General features: G+C 34.9%; 1 protein-coding gene across 1 annotated transcript in view; it reads left to right on the forward strand.

The window, feature by feature from the left end:
- The window catches only part of LOC102533247 (cytochrome P450 2C18-like), a 65,786-nt gene that overhangs the window by 33,273 nt on the left and 17,570 nt on the right, over positions 1 to 14,943 (forward strand). Inside the window, exons 7-8 of the mRNA XM_031682404.2 lie at positions 2,205 to 2,392; positions 10,720 to 10,725. Of these exons, the coding sequence (XP_031538264.2) occupies positions 2,205 to 2,392; positions 10,720 to 10,725 (194 nt within the window). The remainder of the gene's footprint in view (positions 1 to 2,204; positions 2,393 to 10,719; positions 10,726 to 14,943) is intronic.

Consider the following 14,943-nt stretch of genomic DNA (forward strand, 5'->3'; position numbering starts at 1 on the left):
GAAAAGTGGTTATTGCCAAAATAAGAATTTTGAGAGGTCAATAATTTTGTCTTTCACAAAGAACTTTTTGTTATAAAATAACTTTTAAAGAGTTATGGTTATACACAGCTGATTAGAAACATCCATTATCCTTCCCTGTGTCAGGATCTCACTGCAATGATTATAACCTATGACAAATGAGAATTAGTCTTTTAAAGTTAGAGGGAAGAGGTCAGGAAGCAGCCAACAAATCTCCAACAAATTTTTGAAACACAGAGAGCATATTGAGGGGTGATAATGAAGTCAGCAGAGAGGATGAAGTTGTGACCTAAATGTCAGAAAAGGAGGTTCCACAGTGAGGAAAAGTCACTTGTGTCCTTGCAATCCCCTGTAAGGCTCAGCATTTGTAAGTATCAAGTTTCAGAGGTGGCAGAGGGAGAAATAGGCTGATAAAGGTAGCTCTCCCCAACATGTCCCTTTGACAACCCTTTTCATCAGGTGACTTTTCCCCCAGTAGAATGAGAGAGGTTTACTCTCTACAGAAACTGAACCTAAGAGGTCCTACATGCAGGGGCACTGGGCAGAGGTAGGGGAAAGTGTGAGGTACACAGCTGGGGGAAAAAAAAGAAAAGTTAGGTAAGAATCCACTTCTTGAATGCAGAGACTCTTAGCTCCTTTCTCCATCCTGCTTCCTAAAATTCAGCAGCCAGACAAAAAACTCCAGAGAGTGAACACTATGGAGAAAAGACCTCCAAATGTACAAATGTACGGCAGAGTGAATGAAACAAAAACATCCACCCCAAGACACAGGGTCATGAAATTTCAAAACACCAGGGTAAAAGAGACAATCAGAAAATCTTTTAGAGATACACATCAGGTCGTGCATATAGGATTAGGGTTCGGAACAGTATTGGAAATCTCAAGAGCAACTACCAAATTGCATACTAATATAAACAAGCTATTTTCAGGCCTGTAAGTCTGACAAAACTTTCCCCCTCTTTTCCTTTTCTTATCCAAATGCCTGAAGTCATGTTAGAGGAAGTCATGGGCTCCAGGATTAAAAAACTCACGGAGAATCAAATTGTCAGGGTAGCTGCTAGATACCAGGCCTTGAAAATATCCAGTTTGAAATACATTAGGTGCATAAAACAGGTATGAGGGGAGACACCATGACCAAAAGAGAAGGGATCGATTATCTGTGGCTCCCTAATAATAGAAAAATTATTATTAGGAGTTAGAAATATCTACCTCAGTATTTGGGAAAATTCTAAATAAAGATGTAGAATTTTGTGAATTGAACTAGAGAGACATGGTTAAGTACAAGAAAGTACCAAAAATGAAGATTAATCACTGTTGTCTTAACAGGGAGTATTATAGTTCTATATACACAGGATGATATTCAGTACCTTGAATTAGCCTATAATGAAAAAGAGTTTGAAAAAAAGAGTTTGAAAAGGAATACATATGTGTGTGTGTGTGTAATTTATCCAGTATGCTGTACACCAGAAATTACACAGCAGTGTAATTGAATAAAAAATGAATATTTTAACAACAAAAAATTGTGGTCTAAATATGTTGGGGAAATGGACTAAGGAGATTTATGTATGTGTGTGGGTATATATTTTGTATGAAGTGTGGATGAAGATGTGTATTCCAACTCTCATACCAGGAAATCAGGTACTGTTTAAAATCTTTAAGTAAGAAATAGAAACAGAGAGTCATTATTTAGAAATATAGCATAAATTTCATAAGAAACTGCTAGAATGTTGAAAGTGGTGGCATTTGGCAATTGGAAGAGAGTACCATTGCAAACTGCACACACACAATACACAAATACATGAAAACATATATGTTATCATTTGACTTTTCAACTCGTATTATTCAGAAAGAAAAGTAGTATTTGATTCCTGTTTTTCTTTCTGCAAGGACTATAATTCCTTGACATTATGTTCGGTTTATATTTGAAATATTTCATCATTTCTCTTTGTATTATCTTGTATGCTGATACAGAGGTTTGTGTAGATGTATCTGAAGCCTAGCTTGTAGGAGACTTACATGTATCTGTAGTATGGCAATTATCTCTATATCTAGGTGCACTTCTGGTCACATAACTGATGTTTTTAATGATGTTGGGACACCTTCCTGAGGTTTCATGTATTCCTGAATTGGTATGCAAGTGTGTACTTTTCTCTCTTTTCATCAGTCTTACTTGTCTCTTAAATCAGCTAAGGTCCAGGAAGAGATTGACCATGTGATTGGCAGACACCGGAGCCCCTGCATGCAGGACAGGAGCCGCATGCCCTACACGGATACTGTGGTGCACGAGATCCAGAGATACATCGACCTCGTCCCCACCAACGTGCCTCATGCCGTGACCTGTGACGTTAAATTCAGAAACTACCTCATCCCCAAGGTAAGACTGGTTTCACTTATACTGACCGCAGTGGTCTTGAAGTTCCCTTTTCACAGTATGGGTGCAGTCCTCTGGGAACACAAGATGGAGAAATGAAAAAAAAAAAAATCATAGATGTGGTGCCTTGATGGGCTGTATGCAGTTTCCAGTTTAGTCTATAAAGCTTTATAGCAGGTTTGAGAACTGGCAGTCTAAGTATTCGAAATTTGTTCTGATTCTTTTAGATTATTTAGCTAATCTTAGCTGTTTATATTTCCAAATGAATGTTAGTACCACTTTGCCAATTTACCAAAACACACTACTGGGATTTTTATCAGGTGACATTGGATCAGTTTAGAAAGACTTACCGTGACACATTGAATGTTTTAATGAATGAATATGAAATATGCTTCTAATTTTGAAAGGCTTTCTTTAATTTTCCTAATAATGTTTTCTTTATTTTCAGTGCATTAGCTTCCATATCTTTTGTTTATTTTTCCCTAGGGGTTTATTGTTGTTGTTATAAATATTTTAAAATGCTTTTTCCATTCTTTTAACTGGAATATGGAAATATAATTGAGTATATCATTTGATGACTTTATATGTAGCAACCTTGCTAATTTAAAATAAAATAATTGCTAAAAATATGTCTCTAGAATAATTGCAGTTTCTGCATACATTGTCCTGCTATCTGGGTCAATATATTTTTTCCCCCTTATTTCATTTCTGGTCCCCAGGAGAGTGGAGATTAACATCTCACTATTGAGAATGATGTTCTGTGTACATTTTGTTATTTTTTTTTAATCAGATTGGGGAAGTTTACTTTCATTTTTAATGATTTTTTTGGTCATGAACATATATAATTTTTTCATATTGATATCTGCATTTACTTGTATGATTGCATATACTGTCCTCACTTTTTCCAATAAATATATGTATTGTAAGTATGTACATACTCAGCTGGATTTGATTTGTTACATCTTGTTCAGGACCTCTCTGTCCATAGTCATAAGAGAATTTTGGTCTAGAATTTTTTTTCCTCAAATTTTTCTCATTAGATTTCTGTTATCTAGGTAGTGCTAGTATCATAAAACTAGGTGGAAAATGTCTTCCCCTCTTCTTACTTGTGGCCACTTAGTTGCATCTTTGAAATGCCTGACTCCTTTTTGTTAAATATCAGTTATTACATATGAAGAAATGTAGAATTTCAGAGGTATGTATCTTCTTCCAGAAAGGGTTCATCCCTCTCCCACTGGGGAGGTAGAATGATGTAACACCTTCTGTTTTGAGTACAGTTTGGACATTGGCACAGACTAAAATTAACTTTAGATGTCAGCTTGTCTCTCTGAGAACTCATAACCATGGAATATTGAGACACATTTTTGTCTTAGCAGATTTCTTTTTTTTTTTTTCTGTCTTAGCAGATTTCTAATGCTTTCCAACACACAATTTCTCTATATATTCAGACTTTATAGTTGGTGTACTGTGAGCTACTCTTACTCACTTGAAGCCAAGACATTACTATTAAAATTGAAAATAATACAACTGATGTTTGTATTTTGTTGAGGGAAGTAAGTAATGAGATTTTTAAGGCTGCAAGTTAATGCCAGTATTTGGAGAAAACAGTATTGATGACGTTAAGTAAGAGATTATGGGACTTGTCTCAGTGATCATAGATTTGGTATAAAGGGTTAACACTTCAAGTCCACTATTTTTTGACCAAAGGACACAATGGGAGAAAGATTTTTCTTTTTTAACATTGTAGTCTAAGGTAATAATTACTCAAACTTATTTCTCCTCTTATTTCTTCATAAAGGGGAAGCAATGTGGTAGAAATCAGAATGGGATTGCCTACCTCTTATAACCACTGAATCAGGAAATGACCATCATATTGTCCTATTCCCAATGTGTATGATAGAAATGGCCATTTCTTTCTGCATGGATATTCCAGGGTATAAACTGGAACACTGGGTAGCTAATTCTATCTTTTTACAAATGGATAAGTGATTTATTTTACCTAAGGCTAAAGCCACAGAGCTAGGTAGAGATAATAGTCTAAGACAGGAGTTTGTAAACTTTTTCAGTAATGGGCCAGAGTATAAATATTTCAGACTTTGAAGTCTTGGAGTGTATGATTCTAGTACTCATTTATATTCTTATAGCATGGAATCTGTCATGTGACATATTTAAATAAATATGAGAATGGCTATATCCCAATCTTTGTGGAAGCTGAAATTTAGATTTCATATAATTTTCATATGTCACAAAATGTTGTTCTTCCTTGATTTTTTTCAGTTTAAAATGGTTATTAGCTCATTGTACAAAAACAGGTGGTAGGGTATATTTGCCCGTGTTGTTATTTGTCAGTATCTAAAACTGTCTATCTAATAGAACATTTGCAATGCTGTGGGGTTGATTTGTGTGGTTTGGGGTTTTTTTTGTTTGTTTGTTTATATAAAGAACATTTCCCAGTGCAGGATCCCAAAGATTTACCCTTATCTATTTCTAAAACTTTATGTTCTTAGTGTTTACATTTAAATCATTGATCCATTCGGATCATTTTTATTTATGATAGGAAGTAATAGTTTTCTTTTTTCTATATGAACATTTAGTTGTTGGAACAACATTTGATGAAAAGTATATTGTGTTTTGTATGCTTTCTGTATCTTAAAGATTTTTATCACTTTTATAAAAATATACAAGGAAATAATTAGAAAAATAGAGTAATAGACCTTTTTACATGTTAATGTTAGGGGATGGAAGTTTTCCCCTAATATTAAAATGTTTTAAAACTTACAAATATTACAAACATGCATATGTAAGTAATATATGAATTTGTTTATATATACACTTTTGCAACGTGGATGGGAAAAATCAATAAGTAATCTATAAAAATAGGAAAGAGTTTTATTTGAGCCAAACTGAGAATTATAGTCCAGGAGACAGCCTCTCAGATAACTCTGAGGAACTGCTCTGGAGAAGCATGGTTTTCAGCACAGTTTCGTATCTTTTCAGAACAAAGAACATCACAAGTCAGGGACACATTCGTTCAAGGTCTCAAAAAAAACCCAAAACAGATCAGCATGTACACGGTGAGTCAGTATGACCGTGGCACCTGCAAAGGGAGTCATATTGTTGTAGGACTTCCAGCATTGCCATCCCAGGAAGGGAGGAATTTAATCTTTATTTTTAACATGGACATTCTTTATTTCTGGTCAGTGAACCCTTTAATGATTACAGGAGATGTACAGTGTATGTTTGATAGGCTACAAACAGGCTATTTTACTTAACATAAAATTCAAGTTAAATTTGTGTATAAGCCAGAATGACTTTTCCATAACTCATTATGTGAAAACTCCCATTAGTATCCATTTATTGATCTATCCATCAACACCTCCTTATTTCAGTATGTATATCTCAATGTTTTTGTATGCAGAACAATAAAAACATTTATATTCAAGAGTTATCATGGATAAAATAATATTATCTAATGTACAGTCTGTATATAAAATTTCCCAATTTTCCTGAAATAACATTTATAGCATTTTTTTTCTTTGCAAATCAATATCCAGCCCAGGAACAAGCATGTGATTTGGTTACCTTTCCCTTAGTCTCCTGTTATCAGTTCTCTGTTTCCTTTTAGTACATTTAACTTTGTGAAGAGTTCAGTTTAGTGGTCATATAAAATATTCCTTTCATTTTTTGGATTGTATTCTAGAGATAGATTCCAGTTCTGATTTGCAAGAGAACCTCATGGGTGCTTTGTATGTCCCACCGAAATTCACTGAGGAGGTGGGGGGCACATAATGTCACTTATCCCATTATTTGTAATACAGTGTTGTTCACATGATAAAGTAAAATATGCCAGATTTCTCCCTGACAGAGGTCTTTTTTTTTATGTTTCATTAATAAAAGTCAATTGCATGGTACTGTAGGGCTTTGTGAGTATCACGCTTCTCAGTTACTGACCTAACAGTTTTAGCATTAATAGATAAAACTTGCTTGAAGATCCTAAGCTTAATTGTTGTAAGATGATTTTTCTAATTTTATCATTCTTCCGTTTTCAATCCTTTTCTCATCATGTAGTTTCACCACTGAAATGTATCTGCTATTCTTCATACTCTGTAACATCTGTATTGGTCACCACACATGCTGGTACTTCTCTAATACTGAGCAGTACTATATACATAGTACTGTGTACTCAATACAAAATAGAACAAGATAAGTAGTTGATGCCAGTGCAAGCCATTTCTCTTGTTTATATTCTTAATAAAAATTATAATTTGATGAGCCAGTTCTCAGACTTTCCTTCTTTTGTGCATATTGCAGTTAAGAAAAGAAAGAAAAAAATGCAAAGAAGTCATGCTTATCCTCCAAATGATATGCACAGAGAAGTACAAAGGAAATGAGAATAGAAAAGCTCCCTTGGCTGAATGCCTTCTAGAGTTACTTGAGGTTTGGATTTGAAAGTGAGAGAAATAGTTTTCAGGAACAGCTTCACCCTGTAGGGAAATACTGAAATCAGTGATGGTGAGAAATTAAATTCAAAGTAAGCCTCAGAATGTACAAATGAAAATCAGAACTGAAAGCATTGAAATTGTATGCAGGAAATTACTAGAAAAAAAATCAATGAAACCAGAGCATATTCTTTGAAAAGTTCAATAGAATTGATAAACCCCAACCCAGCCTACCCCCCAAAAAGCAAAAAGACAAATTATGCAAGTTGTAATTAAGAGAGGGGCTATCTGCTATAGACATAAAAAGGATAATGAAGGACAATTATTCACAACTCTTATGTCCACCAACTTGATAACTTAATGGAAATGGAACAATTCCTTAAGTACATGGTCTTACAAGAAGCAGTAACATCAATAATATGGCATAATATTAAGCTCTGAACTCTCCTTCCCCCAGTGGGCACACTGATTCAAAGCAACACATGAATCAGTTTCCTAGTAAAAAAAAGTCCAGAGACTAGTTGAAAGCCTTCTGTACTCTTAGTGAATGTGAATCCAGCCACATCAAAGCCAGAAAGAAAATCAGAGACACATTCTCAACATAACTACCAACTCCAAAGTGCTGTATATTGAGAAGGAACCCCTAGCTCCCAGATTCTGCCTGAGGAGCGAATGAATTGGCATGTTCCTCTGGCATTCCAAACGTTTACAGCTTTTGGGGGAGTTGCATGAGGAGCTGGCTTCTGTCTTACATATTTTGGAACATTGACAGGACTCAGCATACTGGAGACACTTGGGGATAGCTAGAACAAAAAGAGCAGGCTGGATAGCATGCAAGTTTGAGAGATCTTCAGAATCTTTGGCTGAGCTGATTGGTGGGTTTCTTCTGTAAGAGACTAATGAGTGAAGACTATGAGAAGTGACTGTCATTTGTGCAGACAGTAATGCAGAGTGTCAAGGAAAATGAAGAAACAAGAGATATATGATTTAACTGAAAGACAAGTCAAAATAACAGTCATAAAGATCATCATTGGGGTCAGATGAACAATTAAAAATGATGCAGGAATTTCAACAAAAACACATACAATTTAAATGTCCCAAACAGAAATAGAGCTAAAGAATACAACAATTGAATTGAAAAGTCATAGAGTGTTCACAACAGACTAGATCAATAAGAAAGGATCAGTGAACTAAAACATAGGTCATTGGAAATTAGTCAGGGAATGAAAAAGGAAGAAGAGAAAAAGAAAGGAAATTGAAGGGACATGAAGGGGACCAATATATGCAATATAGGAATACTAAAGGGAAGAGAGAAAGAGAAGAGACTAGAAAGCTTATTCAAATAACAGTGGTAGAATGCTTCCTAAATCTGGGGAAGGAAGTGGACATTAAAATCCTCATGTATAAAGAACTTCAAATAGAAAAGAGAAAAAAATACACACTGAGATACACCATAAACAAGTTGTCAAAATTCAGTGACATCAAGAGAATTTTGAAAGCAGCAAGGGAAAGAAATTTGTCACATACAATGGAACCCCCTCAATACTATCATATTTTTAGCAGAAACTTTGCAGAAAAGACAAGAATGAGAAAATATACTCAAAGTTCTGAATGAAAAAACCACCAACCTAGAATGTACTCATCAAAACCTTCTTTCAAAAATGGAGAGGTAAAATGTCTACAAAAAAACAAAACAAAGTATTCCTCATCACTTGAACTGCCTCACGGGAAATTCTAAAGGGAGCTCTTCAACCTTAAGTGAAAGCACAAGAAACAACAACACCATAGTATAAGAAGGAACAAAACAATTTTGCAGAGGAAAACATATAGAAAAATACAGAATACTATACTGCTGTGATGGTGGTACAAAAATGACATTTCTAGTATAAAGGTAAACAACAGAGTATTAAAATTAAGGATAAGTAAAAATATGTAAATTGTGACATTCATAACATAAACTTTAGGGGATTAAAAGTGTAGAGATTTGTATATGATTAAAATTAAGTTGTTACCAGCTTAAAACAGACTGTTATAAGATATTTTACATAAGCCCTATAGTATATAGTAACCACAAAAACCCTGTAGATGTTACATAAAAGAAAAAAATAAAGGAATCAAAGTAGCCAAAAAAGAAGAAAAAACAAGACAATAGGATAGGAAAACAGGAACAAAAACTCTAAGACAAACAAAAAACAATGAACAAAATGACAACAGTAAGTCAGTTGCTAGCAATAGTTACTTTAAATGTGAATGGATTAAACTCGCCAAAGGCTTAGAATCGCTGAATGGATTTACAAAGTAAGATCCACTATGTGCTCTCTAAAGGAGACTCACTTGAGATTTAATGACACACATAGGCTGAAAGTATATGAATGGAAAAAGTTACGCCAAGCAAATGGTAGCCACAAGAGAGGGATCACTATACTTAGACAAAATAGACTTTTAAGTCATTAATAATTACAAGGGACAGGAAGAATATGATACAGTCATAAAAGGATCAATCCACCATGAATAGATAACAATTATATATATATATGTACCAAATGCCAGAGCACAAAATATATAAAATAAACATTGACAAAATGGTCAATTAATCTTCAACACAGGAGTCAATAATATACAATGGAGAAGAGACAGCCTCTTGAGCAAGTGGTGCTGGGAAAGGTGGACAGCCACATGTAAATCAGTGAACTTAGAACACTCCCAAACACCACAGAAAAAAATAACCTCAAAGTGCTTTAGACTTAAACATAAGACAAGACACTATAAAACTCTTAGAAGAAAACATAGGCGAAACATTCTCTGACATAAATCTCAGCAGTGTTCTCCTAGGGCACTCTACACAGGCAATAGAAATAAAAGCAAAAATAAACAGGGAGCCTCATTAAATCTACAAGTTATTACACAACAAAGAAAACTAGAAACAAAACAAAAAGACAACCTATGCGTCGGGAGAAAATATTTGCAAAGGATATGACTAACTAGGGCTTAATTTCCAAATTATATGAACAGCTCATGTAACTCAACAGCAATAACAACAACAACAAAAAAACCCAGTCAAAACTGGGCAGAATACCTAAACAAACACCTCTCCAATGAAGACATACAAATGGCCAATAGGCACATGAAAAATGCTCAATATCGCTAATTATCAGAGAAATACAAATCAAAACTACAATGAGGTATCACCTCAAACCAGTGAGAATGGCCCATAATTAAAAAGTCCACAAATGACAAATGCTGGAGAGGGTGTGGAGAAAAGGGAACACTCCTACGTTGTTGGTGGGAATGTAGCTTGGTGCAGCCATTATGGAAAACACTATGAAGATACCTTAAAAAACTAAAAATAGACTTGCTGTATGATCCGCTAAACCCACTCCTGGACATATAACCAGAGGGAACTCTAATTTGAAAAAATTTATGCAACACAGTGTTCATACTAGTACTATTTACAATAACCAAGATATGGAAACAACCTAAATGTCCATCCACAAATGACTGGATAAAAAAGTTGTGGTAGAAACACACACACACACATGCACACACACAATGGAGTACTACTCAGGCATAAAAAAGAATAAAATAATATCATTTGCAGCAACATGAATGTCCCTGGAGATTGTCATTCTAAGTGAAGTAAGCCAGAAAGAGAAAGAAAAATACCATATAATGTCAGTTATACGTGGAATCTTTTTTAAAAAAACACAAATGAACTTATTTATAAGACAGAAACAGACTTTCAGACATAGAAAACAAACTTACAGTTACCAGGGAGGCAACCATAAAGGGATAAATTATTGAGGGAAAGGATAAATTGGGAGTTTGAGATTTACAGATACTAACTACTATATATAAAATACATAAACAGTGTATTTATACTGTATAGCACAGGGAACTGTATTCAATCTTGTAGTAACCTATGATGAAAAGGAATATGAAAAGGAATATGTATATACAGATGTATGGCTGAAACATTATGCTGTACACCAGAAATAGAAAATTGGAAACTGACTATACTTTAATTAAAAAAAAGTTTTATTGTCTATTTAGGTCTTCTGCCCATTTTTGGATTGGGTTGCTTATTTTTTTATATTAAGCCGTATGAGCTGTTTGTATATTTTGGAAATTAGTCCCTTAACAGTCATATCATTTGCAAATATTTTCTCCCATTCTACAGGTTATCTTTGCATTTTGTTGATGGTATCCATAGCTGTGCAAAACCTTTTAAGTTTAATTGGATCTCATTTGTTTATTTTTGCTTTTATTTCCATTATTCTAGGAGCTGGTTCAAAAAAATGTTGCTGTGATTTACGTCAGTGTTGTGCCTATGTTTTCCTCTAGGAGTTTTATAGTATCTGGTCCTACATTTAGGTCTTCAATCATTTTCAGTTTATTTTTGTATATGGTGTTAGAGAATGTTCTAGTTTCATTTTTTTACAGGTGGCTGTCCAGTTTTTCCCAGACCACTTGTTGAAGAGACTGTCTTTTCTCCATTGTATATTGTTGTTCCCTTTGTCATAGATTAACATAGACCATAAGTGTGTGTGTTTAATTTCCGGATTTTCTATCATGTTACATTAATCTCTATGTCAGTTTTTGTGCCAGTACCATACTGTTTTATTACTGTAGCTTTGTATAGTCTGAAGTCAGGGAGCAAGATTCCCCCAGCTCCATTCTTCTTTTTCAAGACTGTTTTGGCCATTCAGCATCTTCTGTATTTTCATATAAAGTTCAACATTTTTTTTGTTCTAGCTCTGTGAAAAATGTCATTGGTAATTTGATAGGGATTGCATTGAATCTGTATATTGCCATGTGTAGTACGGCCATTTTAACAATATTCATTCTTCCAATCCAGGAACACGGTATATCTTTCCATTTGTTTATGTTGTCTTCAGTTTCTTTCATCAGTGTCTTACAGTTTTCAGAGTACAGGTCCTTTGCCTCCTTGGGTAGGTTTGTTCCTAGGTATTTTATTCTTTTTCATGCGATGGTAAATGGGATTCTTTCTTTCTCTTTTATTTCATTGTTAGTGTATAGAAATGCAAGTGATTTCTGTATATTAATATTGATTTAATTAAAAGTTAAATTAAAATTGCACCAATAAAAAAACTTCGAATAAACCTGATCAAGGAAGTGAAAGACTTATAGCTGAGAACTATAAAACATTGATAAAGGAAAATAAAGGTGATTTTAAAAAATGGAAAGTTATACCATGCTCTTGGATTAGAATAATTAATATTGTTAAAATAGCCATAATACCCAAAGCAATCCACAGATTTAATGCAGTCCCTATAAAAATTAACCAGGACATTTGCAGATACTAACTACTATATATAAAATAAACAGCTAGGTCCTACTGTATAGCAGAAAGAACTATATTCAGTACCTTTTAATAGTGTATTGTGAAAAGGCATGTATGTGTGTGTGTGTGTATCTGAATCACTATACGGTATACCAGAAACTAACACAACATTGTATTCTGACTATACTTTTTTTTTAAAAAAGAGAGAAATGGGCTTCATAAGTAAAGTGGAGTAAAGCTGGGACACTCTTTTCTCAAGGAATCAAACTGTTGCTCTAAAGAAAGTGATGGCATTTACTTTATCTAGAGTAAGCTGGTTGGCTCTTTTAGATTTTAGAGCTCTGTGACAGTGGTAGCAAATTACTGCTTCTCTTTGTTCTAAATAAAGGTTACACTGAGTCTTGGACTCACTCAAGTTTAAAGATTATAAAACTAATCTTTTTGACCCCCCGTTTAATTAATTGATACTGTAACTATTAACTAAGTCAGGATATTTGGAAATTCATTGACTAGGATGAATGAGAAAACATTGGGTCATAGAACACATTCAGCAGATGTGGTGACCCTGGTGAACTGAATGTTTGCTTGGAGGGAAGCACCCATGATCCAGGAGACATGAGTCCCAGTCTCAGCTCTACCACCTGCAGGACTGTGTCCTTGACACAAGTACTGAATCTCCAAGGCCCAGTTTCCTTATCCATAAATGGAAATAATTTTACCTTGCTCAAAGGAAATTGAGAGACTATTCAAAAGAGATATCATGGATTTGAAGATTCTCTGTTACATGAGGAATAAAACATGAATCCATGTAAATATGGGGAATAAAATATTTTGTAATTAGGTCTTGACAAAAACTTACTTTTCCTTACTAAAAGAGCTTAGAAAGAACTTCACTAATCAGTTTAGAACAAACAGGATGATATCTTTGTAGAATACATGTTTTGTAAAGCATTGTCATTAATAATGTGTATCATTCCAGTTGTATTTAGGTCCTCATCATCACTAAATGTCATCTCCTGTTCACATCTGCTTGTGGTGGTGGTTCTGTGCTGTGGGTCACTTTAATGAAGTCCCTGACTCCCATACTCCACTGAATACACACCTGTTGCTCTGTGTGAAAATCTCCCTTGCTATTGATGCACATTGAAATGAACATGGATTAACCACAGTTCAGGCTTACAGATGTGGAGTCAGGCAGCCATTGAGGATCTGGTGTCAGGCACGTCTCTGCACCAGTGAGAACTTGAACTTTCTTTGACCTGTACCAGACCCAAGGACACCACCAGCCATATTCAGAACAACACCTGCCAACTGTACCCTATGGTCTCAAGGTCTCCCCTGGAAACTGTGCAACCATTTTGGACCCAAACCATCCTTACTTAACAGGAACCCTCACTTGTCTGATCCAGTTATAATTCTTGCCAAACAGTTTATGTAATTTTGCAGGTTTCGCCCTTATAAGCCTCCTCCAATTTGTAGTCCAGAGGAACACGATCCAGAGTAACATTTGTTGGGAGGGGGTTGGTTTGGTTTTTCTAAACTTGTTCTTGAGGCAGCTGTGGTGTAAGAGTGCATCACGATGGACATCAGAAGATCTCAGTTTCTATTCTAGTTTTATTAATTTCGAGCCGTGTGACACCAGAGAGATCTGTTCACCCAGAATCTCCCTTTCCTCCGTTTGAAAAACACAGAATTACAATCTCTACCTTTGGATGTTTATTTTGCTGGGGAGAAAGAGGAGATTTCAAGGTAAAAGTCATACAAATTTACTTAGACAAATTATACGTGTTTGGCCATTCAAGATGTTTGAATTATGTTAGTGTTAACCAAGAATTACAAGAATGGAGATCTGGTTGAAACCACGGGGTGTTCATTTGGGGTTTGTTAGGATTGCAGTTTGGGAGACACATATCCAAGAAACATTTGAATTCTGTTCCTGGACTGCAAAATTGTGTTCTTCAGACAACAAAAAGTTTATTATAAAGGCCAAAACCATCAAGGGTACATCGGTTTTTATTGAGAATTAGGAATCGAGATGGCAAAAAGAAGGGTGCTTATTAAGCAAGAATTGGTTGGGATTTGAAATGATTACGCAGTTATAAGGCGTGGAAACTGAATATATTTAAGATTTCAGGTAGCAGCTGCTGGAATATGTTGTTTTGAAAATGGCTGTTGGAGTTCCTGAGTCTGAGACAGTTCAGAATTCAAGTTCTCAGTGATGCAGGAACAGGTCTGAAACCACATCCATAACTACCAACTGGCTTCATTTTGGATACCTGAACCATCATTACTCCATTTTGATTTTAAATGACCTTAAATATGTCATCATTAACTGTTTTATGTATAGAGAACTGTAATTTTAGTACAGTACATTAAAATATTTTAAAATCTTTCATTTTCAAGGACAAAGTATTCTAGTGTTAGATGTAGCATGAAAGACAAACTTTTTTAATTTAAAAAAACAGCATAGAATACACTGATCATCCTCAAAGTCATAAATTGCCAACTCATTGATTCTAATCCAGAGTTATGGGCCCTTTTTGGCATCAGATTATTTATGTCAATGGTTCTCAATCCTGGCTATACAGTGGAACCACTTTTTTTTTTTAATTATCTATACCTGGACCCCAACCCAGTACATTTAAACCAGAATCTCCAGAGTGGTCACTGGACACAGAGAAAACAAGACTAAAGGACACTTTATTTTTATCCTCATCAGCAGACAAAGTCCACTCAGAACAGCACACAAAACAGATGTAATTGATTGGTCTCTTTGTACCCCTGAGAGGCACAGGTTGAATTAGCCGGACTGT

This window comes from Vicugna pacos, chromosome 11 (genome assembly GCF_048564905.1).
Source record: "Vicugna pacos chromosome 11, VicPac4, whole genome shotgun sequence".
NCBI classification, from domain to species: domain Eukaryota; kingdom Metazoa; phylum Chordata; class Mammalia; order Artiodactyla; family Camelidae; genus Vicugna; species Vicugna pacos.